At 35.5% G+C, this 13,364-nt stretch overlaps 1 protein-coding gene across 2 annotated transcripts in view; it reads left to right on the top strand.

Moving 5' to 3' along the window:
* The window catches only part of AdamTS-B (ADAM metallopeptidase with thrombospondin type 1 motif B), a 70,834-nt gene that overhangs the window by 55,696 nt on the left and 1,774 nt on the right, over positions 1-13,364 (top strand). For both annotated transcript variants that reach the window (XM_076123170.1, XM_076123172.1), the window contains exons 8-19: positions 4,523-4,636; positions 8,576-8,722; positions 9,921-9,991; positions 10,074-10,240; positions 10,374-10,561; positions 10,815-10,945; positions 11,099-11,221; positions 11,697-11,845; positions 12,001-12,116; positions 12,207-12,321; positions 12,776-12,947; positions 13,194-13,348. In XM_076123170.1, the coding sequence (XP_075979285.1) occupies positions 4,523-4,636; positions 8,576-8,722; positions 9,921-9,991; positions 10,074-10,240; positions 10,374-10,561; positions 10,815-10,945; positions 11,099-11,221; positions 11,697-11,845; positions 12,001-12,116; positions 12,207-12,321; positions 12,776-12,947; positions 13,194-13,348 (1,648 nt within the window). The remainder of the gene's footprint in view (positions 1-4,522; positions 4,637-8,575; positions 8,723-9,920; positions 9,992-10,073; positions 10,241-10,373; positions 10,562-10,814; positions 10,946-11,098; positions 11,222-11,696; positions 11,846-12,000; positions 12,117-12,206; positions 12,322-12,775; positions 12,948-13,193; positions 13,349-13,364) is intronic.

Below are 13,364 nucleotides of genomic sequence, written 5' to 3'. Positions count from 1 at the left end.
AAAATTGTATCTGTATTCACAATGTGACTTTCTCCGTTTGAACGAACCGCCTGAAGCGTGCGTCGAAGCCTTTTGGTCGGCCGAAGTCATGTTTGCGCTCAATTAACATTTTTTGCGATTATTGTCTGACCGAAGCGTCTGTTCTGGCTGCAAGTAACACTATCGCCGGAACATACAGCATGCCTATGCCATGACGCAAATCCGATACGAGATGAAAAGATATAGAGGTTGTTAATCTGATGCGCATAACGACATCATAAACTTGTGCAATACTCGATAACGATTAACATATTGATGGGATGTGTTCGTTACAAATTCTTAGAGTGTTTGGAGGTCAATGGTTCTGATTAAAACTCACCGATCAAAACTAATTACGAATACATTATCAATATAGTGTCTTGTCATAAGGGCGATTTAATAACTCCATCAATAACTTGTATTGCAACATCGACTACCGAATGTCGAGTGAACAAACGTGTTACTTCTAAATCTAGTATGCGCATATATTTTTGCGGTGACATTGAACCGGGCTACATAAAGTGCTTTGAGAAACTTAGACTTTTGCAACTCAATCGGCTTATAAGAATTTTGTAGAAATTAAAATATCACTATTAGGAACACTATACTTGTGAATGTTTATGGTTAATGAATTGCAAAGAACGAGCAGTTTTGTAATGTCATTGTAAACGATGGAAGGATCTTTAAAAAATCAGTGACATCTTTAGTAGCTCCTGGCTTGACTAATAGCTATAGTTCTTCACCAATTCATAAATCTGGTAAAATTTAAATCCATATGAATCGTCTCTAATGATCTTATTCTGTTCTTCATCTTTCACTGTTTTTCACCAGTATTTATTCTTAGTAAAGTTTATAATCACTTTAAACATAGACCATCACCATTACAAGCAGTTGAATATAAACGTTGGCAAAAAAACGAAACAAATTAAGGCCCGTTAACGTTATTAATAGGTCTTATCATTAATGATACCGCGAAGTGGCAAGAACCTTTTAATTTTAACTGACGTAAATTAATAATTTAATTCACGTTTTATGACTTGTTTTAAAAACAAGTGTTCGTTTAATGAGGCGGCGTGATTTATGTCGACTTAAAAGGGTAGACAATATTAATGACATGTTTGATGTCATTAAATGGTGATTATAAGGTACGTCCACTAAAGCCTGCTATAGTGACTTGAGTTGTAGAGATATTAAGGATCACGCCTCGCTAAGTCGGAGTATGATAGAGTTTATAATATACTAGCTGACCCGCGCAACTTCGTTTGCGTCACATAAGAGAGAATGGGGCATAATATTTCCCGTTTTTGTAACATTTTTACTGGTACTCTGCTTCTATTGGTCGTAGCTTGATGATATATATATAGCCTATAGCCTTCCTCGATAAACGGGCTATCTAACATTGAAATAATTTTTAAATCGGACCCTTAATTTTTAGCTTTATAATATAAGTATAGATTATTTGTGCGATCCACAAATAATTGTTTTGTGTCTGGTTTTATAATATTAGTAGGATCTGTCTACCAAATTTCATCAAAGTTTTTCAATAGTTCTTGTGTGAAGGTAGTTTGGAAGAAACAATCATGAGGAATGACATGTCCGACAGTTGTTTAACACAGCTCGTTAAAGAATGTTGCATTTAAGTTAATAAAATCTTTGTATGATGGTTTTCTCTAAAACTACTGAATTATTTCACGATTTTTTGTTACTAATACAAAGCTTAATTATTCCTTAACTCCAACATATGCTTTTTTTTACGAAAAATATTCTCAAAATTATTTATATCTCTTAATATAACGAAGTCGCGCTAAGGCATATCCGCCATTAAAACAGTTGCCATGACAACGGATTTTTGTTATTTCAATGTCATTATAATATTGATTATTCGCGACTTCTTGACTTCACTTGAATTTTCCCGGGAAATGCGTCATTTTCACGGGGTAAAAAGTAGCCTATGTCCTTTCTCGGGTATCAAAATATCTCCATAGCAAATTTCATGCAAATTGGTTCAGTAGTTTAGGCGTGATTGAGTAGCAGACAGACAGACAGACAGACAGACAGACAGACAGACAGACAGACAGACAGACAGACAGACAGAGTTACTTTCGAATTTATAATATTAGTATGGATAGTATGGATTAGAATACGGGAATTACTCGAATACTCATCTTACCTTAGAACGCCTGTCGTTTCGATGCAGGTTACACTGATCGTGGTGGCATTCCTCTATAATATAATAAACGTGTAACGCGAAAGTTAAAGACATATGTTATGATTGAATTGAATATCTTATTAGTTAGACTTTTTGTATGTCGCACTATTTTTGCACAATGCTTTATTTATCATTGTCACAAGATATGTGTGCTGAAGTCCGCCATTGCTTCTAGAAATTGAATTTATAAGAATACTTGTGACACGTTTAAACACGTCGGCATTCCTTGTCGGGGTGAACACTCGCCCAGAATGTCAATCATCATCATTCACAGCTCGAAATTCAATTTATCAACGCTGCACCTGCTATTAATTATTCACATAGACCGTAGCGCCATCTATCTGAACAATACTTAAACACTTAGTAATTTGATTATTATTTTAATGTTTTAACAAAAATCTATTTCAACTTACATAAAATACTTTAGATGCGTTTTAATCACTTGACAAGATCTCGTATATAGTCTTGGTATTGAGAATTTCATAAGACTATCTCACTTTCGTTCGTATATCTAATTGATACCTTCTTTTAAAGACGTACAGATTGATTAAGCACATTTATATAGTATAAAATTAGGTAGTTAGTGCAGAACAGTTATAAGTTTAGAAAACGTGACTACATCTGCTACATCAATTACACTATCTTTTCAATGTTCGAATAATATTTTACTGTAAACTTTGATGACTAACTCTAATCCTCTAATAAACTAATGCCACATTTCCAATCAAATAATAATGTTAGATGATTAATTAAATATTTTCTCATTTTCATATTACTTTTAAAAAAAATATGATAAGTTTTTATAAGGTTGTTGTTTATAATATTGGTTCCATACAAAAGACATCAACGCGTCACTTAATGTTTATAAAAATAAAAGGATGTGGGACTTTATTTACAGGATGCTTTGTCACGTTTATATTTCCGGGCTAGAATGCACTAATTCTATATACCTTGACTCATTTAAGTAGCTTATAGTAAACACAGCAATAATTGTATTGATTTAAATAAAAGGAAATACTTTTTCCCAAAATAAACAAATATCGAAAGATACTCATTCTTTATGGTTTCAAACACAACAAAAATTATTAATCACAAATTACGTATTTAAAAAATGTATTTAATGTATTTGCGCTTAAATATTATATATTGTTTATTTTATCAAATTTTACCGTTAAGTAAAAGTTGACTTCAATTACACCTTTTGTAATAAACAAGATAAATCTTTCATAAAATTACAATTACTGGGAGGTCGTGACATCTCGATAATAAATACCGATATGTGTAATATTCTGGTTAATCGTAAATCGTAAATTTGACCTGAGTTGGCTTTGTATTATAAATAAACATATATAATGTATGTTGGGAGTATACCTCGTGTATACACACGTATGTATGCGTATACAAAAATTATTACGTGGAATTTATAGAGCTTTTCATCGGCTTCCGTGTGGCTGTGAGTCAGCGACGCATGCGTATTATTAGCCGCCTATTCCCGTACGCGCCGACATCAAAGAATAAATAAAAGCTTAGTAGACATGACAACAAACCCATTCCAACAATCGAATGGAAAGTCCATTGTGTTCGTACTTCATTATAACACGAAAATATTGTAAAAACGTTTTTGTTATGATTGATTGTTGTAAATCTGTCACGTTTTCATTACAAGTTTATGTAAGTCCTTTCCCACAAAAAAATAATCGGGTTTCACAATTTATAGAAACCATAATTTAGTCGTCACTTTTACTTTTTTATTGAGCTACAGATAAATGGGAATTAAAATCACGAGTTTGACGAGTCCGCGGCGGCTTCTATCAAATGTTTAAATGACGGCCACACCCACTGTGTACGCTCATAATTAACGCATAATTACGATGACTCTTGAGTCTCTCAAGAGTTTTGTAAAACAAACCAATCATTTTTCGTGTAATAGCTTAATTATTCTATTATTTGAACAGCATATATTAACTACCTGCACAATTAGTTAGGCAAATATTTGAATAAGTATTGGTACGGCTATTAAAAGAACTTGAACAAAGAAAAGGCTTTGAATTATTTTCAACCATATTTTCAGATTTGAGTCGGAATTTACTTCAACAAATATTTAAAAAAGAAACGTCGTCGTTAGTAATATTTGCCATGATATCCTTGCACTTTGGAACAGACTTTGAAATAAACGTTTTTATTCTTTGATCCAATTCACATTGGTGTACGATAGAAAGTTCCATTGACATATAGAGTAATAAAGTAGTGTATAGCAAAATGGAATGTGTTGTTGATACGTATTTATTTTTTCAGTACATTGGGAGTGGCGCACGTGGCCGGGATGTGCAAGCCGGACCGCAGCTGTTCCATCAATGAGGACAACGGCATCATGCTCGCTCACACCATCACGCATGAACTGGGACACAAGTAAGTGCAATATCATCCTTTACCCCGACTTCGCTTTCATGTTGATAGAACTCCAATGTTTAATGAGAGGGACGTTAAACAGCGTGTAATAGTAACCCTCTTATTCATAAAAATATATGAAGTTATGAAAGGTTTATAAAGAGTTTCGTTTCTTTCACTCCTTAGCGAAATGAAAAAGAGAAAACTTGTTATGGTAGTTTTTTAACTAAAATAGGTTTATAGTGTGTTTTTGAATAAGAGGGTCAGACATTTGTGACCTTTTAGGATTTTGTTCTAAAAATCTTTTCCCACTGATCCGCTAGCAATAGGAAGCCTAAATATTTACAGCGGTTGTGATTTGTAATTTCAAAATGTAAACAAAACTACAGCGCATTTAGGTTAATTGATCTCTTTATTTTCTTAATTGTCGACCACCTAAGTAGTGGTTCTTTTAACAATCATTATAGTGTTGTTTAAAAATGTATAAATTAGAGATAAAAGCTATTATTTGCAATTAAGAGTCAATAAATATTCGGCGAATGCACTAAATAAACTCTGTACTATTTTTCTGGACATTTAGTATTTCGGCATGGAGCCAGTGTCGGCTATTATTAATGGCATTAGGTGAAAATATTGGTTTAATTTGATCGCTAACTACTTCGGAATGTCAACAGAAATCTAGACTTTGACTCGTTGTACGTTTGGCAACTGACGGCGTCCTAGAAAATTTACAATAATGTGGGAGACACGTACCGTGTATCCTCTACACGAGCTCATTGAAACGGAAATAATAACGAATTCTTGCCAAATATCAAACTTAAGTCTTATTTACACGGTTAAAAGAAGATTTACGATCAATACTGCTACTTGACTATTCTCCTGAATCCCTAAAGAATCTATATTGAATATTTAAGAACCATAAAGTATATTGGGCTTCAATAAATCTTCATATATTTCACATTTTACAATATAAAAACTTTTCACTGATTTATTAATACTTTATCTCTCAAGCTGTATTCTTAGCTTTTTGGATTCATTACTACTTCTGCATAAATAGATTTGAGTATCGGAACATTACCCGCAATGTATGCCGCAAACGATGTGATTAGTTTGCATAGTTACTCATAGATGTGAGATAAATAGGTTACACAAACATGACAACAATCATTACTCAGTTGTAATCTTGCCTCGAACATTCACAGCAAAAACTAGATGTGTATTTTAGTTTGCTCACCCGTTTTCTAATACGAAATATTTAATAAATACTGGATACATCAATATAATATGGCGATTCGTTTAAACATAGATCTAAATGTACACTTCATAAAAAGTCGTATAACAAGTGCGCGTGGCCGGCGTGGCTGTATAAGCAATATACATGCGTCGTACAGTATATTTCATAATACCACATCAAACGAACGACTTATTTCTAAAATACACAATCACTCAGCACCGATGTATCAACCGATCCCGGGCATCAAGCTCATAATGTATTTACGTATATAATAATATTATGAAAGTTCAGTCTAGGCACAGATCTAGGATTTACTTGACAAAAATATCACTAGTAGCTTAAAATAAATACTACTACCGACTTGTCATATTCGTCGTATATGAATTTGACATTTTGACCCCGTCTGCACTATGTCCAAAAATAAATATCACGGTCTGAAGCACATATCTATTTGTTTATTATAATTTTACTAAGCGTACGTTAAAAAGCCATTGTTTGAAAGCCGAGTAACTATACGTAATATTGTTAGTATTATTTTGGAAATATATGCTAGTTTTATTTGGCAACGGTTGCCGAGTGCTTCGGTTATCGGTACTGAGTCATGTTTCCACGCCGAGATTACCGCAAGGACGTTGCTTTCAAGATAGAAAATTATGAAATACATAGTTGCACCTAATATTTGCGCGTCCGGTTGCATTCTTGTTATGTAATTATACTGACTAGCTGTTGTTATAGTGAGTGTATTAGACAACAGACACGATCATAATACAAACGCGGGTTATGTAAGAAATGCAAACAACGCGACACAGGCATTGACCTTCTTGTAGACATATGAATGCATCATTCGCAGCGTACAATGCACTCGGTGCATTGACGCCGCACTATCGGCCCACACAAGTGCATGTTTTTTCAGCGTTATCTCGAATAAAGAATAAGGGATAGGTTTAATAATAAGCAGAACGGTTCGCAGGCGACAGACGGCGACACGGGTCGCGACTCGCGACTCTTGACATTTGCGTTAATGTAATATGCAACAAACACGCTCTGTACTGGGATTTTATTGTGGACATTAACGAAGTGCGATCTCATACGCTTTATTTTTGCCAATACACAATTTTCATTTTAGATAACAAGCACAAAAACAAATATAAATCTTTTGTCTCGGCCACTATAATATTTTAGCTATAGAAGTGAATTTGATAAGTCAAAATTAAATTAGACCGCATCAGCTCTAGACGCTATAGGTATTCGCAAATTTTTGGACCTCAAATCTTAGAAATTATTTTGTCTAATGTCGTCGATGTCGAAACATGTTGCAATACTATTTTGTCATAAAAGTGATGAAAGGGTAATAATTCAGTAGTTAGTGGTATCGAAACGAAACGGAACATTCGTTAATTCAGATTTGGATGTTTGCCAAACGGGTTTCAGTCATCAGTAATGACTGAATGTATACCACACATAATAACTACACGTATATCTATAACAAGAATATATCCACTCTTTAAAAAATAATACGTATTACTTCATACTTTTAGAATGAGAAAATAGAAAGAAAATCTTGAAAATAATATGATTTGTTAGTATTTATGTTAAGTAAGGTCGTACTCTCATACGTGAAATCAACGTGAAATAGATAAATAACTGCATATCACGAGTGTCAACACAGTCACCTAACTAGACGTACGCGTGATAAAACCATTCATAACATTCAGTCTTTATGACCTTATATACATAATAAATAATATAATTATGGTAATATTTATTATTGGTTCTATAATAGTCTGCGGGATTATTATCGCATTTTCCACGTATTTATAAAATAACGTTAAAGATAATAATTATAGAGTAAGTAATTATGGAAATATTGCATCTCAGAGATCAGAAACTGGTACTATTAACTTAATAAGATTGATATTTGCCCTCTGCTCCCTGCGATATGCTAGTTAATTGCACGATGCTGGTGAGCCGCCTCACGTAGCGGCTAGCTGTAGCGCCATGCGCCTGCGCCGCCGCGCCGGTGCGTCAGTACGCCTACATTTTGCAATACGATAACGATTACGAACGACACTAAATACTAATAGAGTCATTAGGATTAGCCGTGTTGCTACACAACCGATAAACGCCATTATCATTGCATTAATGTCGCCTGATAAATGATTCTAGTTATAACGGATTGATTAATGAATCTGATGTTACGGAGGTATATAACTTATGTCTAAGTCTTACAATATTAACTATTATGCAGCTGCAATTTAATAAGTTAAAAAAATACAGATATATTAAAAAGATTGTCGTCAATAAGGATTATCTAAAAACAATATCTCATTTAATAATTTCAAATTTACCTGTTTTTGCACAATGAATAAAATAAAGACGTGTATTTTATTTTTCTCACGACTACTGGCTTAATAAGTAAAAAATATGTAGGTGTATGTTAGCGCCATGGCGCCGTAGTTAAAGACTAAAGCTGTTTTCCGAGGTAATTAAATAAATGGGAAAATATGCTTTAACTGAATATAAATGTTTGAATACTTTACGCTTCGTGAGACATTGCCTACTGAACAATAGGTAGGTATCATATACATATATGCCACATATAACAACTCTACCCTTTAGTAGTAGATACGTCATATTCACGGTTATATTATATTTATTCAATTACTTAGGTTTACATCAGAAGATTGTATTGTATGTACCTAGGTAAATATTGTGTTTTGTTTTAGTTTCGGACTGTATCATGACACAGAGGAGATAGGATGCAATCGCAGCGAAGGCTCCACTCTTCACATCATGACGCCGATATTTGAATCTGAGGCTGTGCTGGTGGCGTGGTCGAGATGCAGCAAGCGAGACGTCACTAACTTCCTTGAGTAAGTTATCAACATTTTACCCTATACTACACTTAAGCTGCAAGACAAGTGCACTCCGTTTTTATGAACCAGGGACTTTCTTCCACTATCGACAACCGGCTAGCTATCTCTAGCTCTAGCGGGGGCAGTAGGCACTTTATTTGCATTACTTTTTAAATGTCAAACTCTCGATACTCAATAGTACCGACTACAGAGAAACACGCCTCTGCTTACTTTATGTATGTCATGTCTTGCTCATTTTATTCAGAAACAATTTACACTTGAAAGTTTGTAGATAGATAAATGTTTATGTAGTTCCTTGTACCTATTATACGAAATGTTTTATAGTATCAATAAAATTGAAAGCAGAAATCCTACGCACACATAAATAACGATTTGCGATTGAAACCTAATACCGGATGTCGTTATGTCCGATCTCAAAAATTAATTATTGATGTCGCAACACGATACATCATTTTTTTTATATTTATTCCAACACGCGCTCAGAATTTGTCATCATCAAATTGACTGATCATAATAAAACATGAAGTTATACCGCTTCTTTAATGAGTTATGTTTATAGATTTATGATAAATATAAATTTTAAAAGTATAATATATTTATAACAAGTAGATATCGGTGTGTAGGTATATTATGTTTGTGTCATATTTCATCGTCATTAGCTCTAAATCCTCCTAGGAGCGACAACGATATAATCTCAAAAACGTATTTTATTTTAAGATCCATAGCACAACATTAATATATTATATAGGTGTATATTTTTGAGGTGTGAATAATCTCTATTGTTTTCTTCACCTCAATTCATTAATTAAATTTTGTAATACGCATTACCTAAATATCGAAGCCATTTCCCATCTACAAACAGCGCACGAAAATACATTACATCGTATTAGACTCAATAAAAAAGAAGCGTATTTTTTATCAGTTGACTAACCAAACTATCAAAGTACCTACACACAAATCATTGTAGAGTGTGTAAACGTGGTCGTAATTGTGAGATACGTACTGTGATGAACCCAGTGGGTGCAGCGCCTGTTCTGCTTCAGCTGATATTTGCTCAGCTACGTACAAAACTTATTGTGCTACCATTTTATGGCTGCCTATTTCCTAATACAACTGGATCGATTTGGCACAATGCGTTAAAGCTACGCAGCTATTTGTGTGTTGCCGATCTACAATGATGTTTTTATTTTTCTAGTGCTGGATTGGGCGAATGTTTGAGCGATCAACCATCTCAAGAAGAATACACATACCCCGAAGTGCCAGCTGGTAAGCTTTACAAACTAAGAAACTGTTATTTCTGTTTTATGGGCATATAAAGATAAAGATCTTTGTTTTTCATTTTCTTCAGGAGTAACATTTGACGCAGAAAGTCAATGCCACATGCAGTTCGGAGCGGAATCTGTCGTATGTTCTGATCCAGATGAGTTATGTAATGCCTTGTGGTGTCTCGTTAATAACAAGTGCAACACATTGCTGCGACCACCTGCCGACGGCACAACTTGTGGGCCCGATATGGTGAGATAAATTTGTTTTCAAACTCATTCTCGCTAAGTAGGAGAAGCACTATAATACGCTTCTAGATAAAACCAGGAAAAACACCTGTTGAGCCGCCTTCAAGATAAATTAATTTAATTTTTTTTTCTTACAGTGGTGTCTCAACAAAACTTGCGTTCCTCGGACTCCGTCACCGAGTCCTCGCAACGGCGGCTGGGGTCCGTGGTCGGAATGGAGCGAGTGCTCGCGGTCTTGTGGCGCAGGAGTGTCCACACAGTCACGGGAGTGCAACAACCCCAAGCCACACAATAATGGAGTTTATTGCATAGGAGATAGGAGCCGGTAAGTTTTACAAACCTGAAACCTAGCAGTATTAATCTAATTTATTGATAAACTGTAGCACCATATCTATAAACTTTTTATAGGCTGGAATATTCCACTAATCCCATCACTCTACTTCTCAGAACTTCTTAGAAAGTTAATGGGGTCAGGCAAGTCTATAGGTCTATATCCCATATGGCCTCAGCTATTAAACTTTAATGCAAGTCATCTCTTACGCATGTAGGTCACGCATTAATCACGCCTAACTTTCTAGGCACAAAGTCTGCAACAACGTGCCGTGCCCCATCAACGAACCTTCGTTCCGAGAAACCCAGTGCTCCAAATATAACAACATGACGTTTAGGAACGAAACTATTCGAGAATGGATACCATACTTTGACCCAGGTAAGTTCTGGAAAAATGTCTACATTTAAAACTATATCAACAAAGGTACCTATAATTTTATCAAATATCGAGATCTTGTTTGCCAATTTGATCTATAATTCCTAGATAAATGACACAATAAATATTAAAGACACTATTATATTTTTCAAATAGATAGACCATGTAAGCTGCAGTGTGTGGCGCGCGACGGCAGTGATATAGAAATGCTGGGCGGATTCGTCGCGGACGGCACGCCTTGCAGACAGACCATCGGCGCCAGAGACATGTGCATTGCTGGTAAGATAACTACTACTGCTCATACTATTGTACACTTTAAAACCAAGAGTTAGCAAGCTCAATGTAAGGTAAGAATCTCGCTAAGAAATAGTTTCTCGAATCATACTTAATTGTGATTTAAATACCAAACACTAAACAGGTATATAGGAACCAGTTGCACAATCATTACTTAAATATTTCCAACTATTTACGTCGAGATTAACGAGACAGATAAAATAACCTCTTAGTCGCCTAGCTGGGTTGTAAAAGCGTAGCAAAATTGCAACTAGGACGCTAACCTAATAAACGTTCGAACGGCCTTACTGATCGTCACTCACAAGAGCTATAAAATTCCTCAAATAGTAAGACTGATTCGATCCAATCAGTCTAAACTGGGCCTTGGGGTTTTATGTCGTAAAACATTAGAGATGTATTACATTCCCTTTTCGTGTTTTAGGCATCGCTACTTGTCCTCATATAATGATTACTTTTACAGGTGTATGCTACAAAGTAGGTTGCGACTGGATAATAGGGTCTGAAATGGAGGAGGACCAATGCGGTGTGTGCGGAGGGAACGGAACAGCTTGTAAAACGGTGCAGGGCATCTACGATAAAGGCACCACTAAACAATCGGGTTTTAGTGAGGTAAGACAATGATTATAACACCAACCATTATAAATCATGAAACTGACCCTTTGAGGCATTTATAGACCAAATAGTACTCGTATCTATGTATTTGCCACCTTTGCAACTGTGCAATACAATTTTGATCGATTTACTATTTGATATATTTTTATCAGGTTGCTGTGATACCTGCCGGATCAAGAAATGTGAAAATTAAAGAGAAAGTTAGTCCAGGAAATTATATATCTATTGGAAGTGCAAAGTCAAACAAAATATACCTGAACGGAGCTCGGTAAGTAACAAACACATAACACAAGATGTGTGGAGACAAAATAATTGTAGGTTTGTCTTTCAATTATCTATTAAATATATTTTATTGCAGAAATGCACCATTGACGGAATACTTTGTGGCTGGAGCGCAGGCCATTTACGAACGCGACCGTGACTGGGAGAAAGTAAGAATTCCGGGTCCCCTCGTGGAAGATATCAAAGTATACGTAAGTTGAATCCCCATTAATTGTCTGTCCTAACAGTCACATGTAACCGTTACATGACATCTGTCGTTATCGTATGCACTTTACACATATTAGATGAGATACAAATTACATTTAGTACAACAACCTTTTATTTCAAATTTAACCTGCAACATTCTAGAGCAGTGGTCATAGTACAGTAACGCGATTCTCTACCACTATCGACTACCAACAGCAGGCTAGCTATCGAAAAATTTTGTATGACAATCGGAAACCTTTACATCTTAAGTTTCAAACTCTCGATACTGCATGGTTCCAATTTCAGAGAATCAGATTACAGATCCGGTTCTGTAATTTATGTCGATCTAATAAATAACTCATACCAGTCACTAGACATGTCATACGGTCTTCACCGATCTACGGTCTACATAATTTAGAGGAAAAAATGTTTTTAATTTGTTTCTTTACTTATTTTTAGCAACGTATATACCGCGGTCATCGCAACCCCGGCGTCACGTATCAGTACGTAGTGGACCGACAGCGCGGTCGCAAGCCCTACCGCTACCGTCTCACCGAGTGGTCCGCTTGCTCCGTCACCTGCGGCGTCGGCTACATGCGACGAAAGCACGAATGCGTCGACGAACACAACAGTATGAAACTTTAATATCTTACATTACTTACAGTTCCGCTACTACAAACTGAAGATTTTTTTCTTATGTTTTATATCAGATGTACAGTATAGGGGCAACTAGTTCCACCAGGAACAAGTAGGCAACAATTAACACTAGAGTTAACATTATTTTAAGAGGAGTAACCTTACATGGTAAATGTCATAATTGTCATAAACGTTAGGTACATTAATCTTTAAAATTAATCATTATTTGTGTTTCGTACAGGAGTGGTGAAAGAAAACAGGTGTTATCACATCGAGCCGCCGCGGCACGAGGCGTTGATGCAGCGGTGTCGACAGCCCACGTGTCCCGTTCATACACTCAGCACACACTGGTGGGTCGGACCATGGAACCCTTGCGCCAAGTCTTGTCATATGCCAGTACGTATTACACATC

The sequence above is a fragment of the Anticarsia gemmatalis genome, chromosome 15 (genome assembly GCF_050436995.1).
Source record: "Anticarsia gemmatalis isolate Benzon Research Colony breed Stoneville strain chromosome 15, ilAntGemm2 primary, whole genome shotgun sequence".
Classification (NCBI taxonomy): domain Eukaryota; kingdom Metazoa; phylum Arthropoda; class Insecta; order Lepidoptera; family Erebidae; genus Anticarsia; species Anticarsia gemmatalis.
This window is presented reverse-complemented; position numbering and strand designations above follow the sequence as displayed.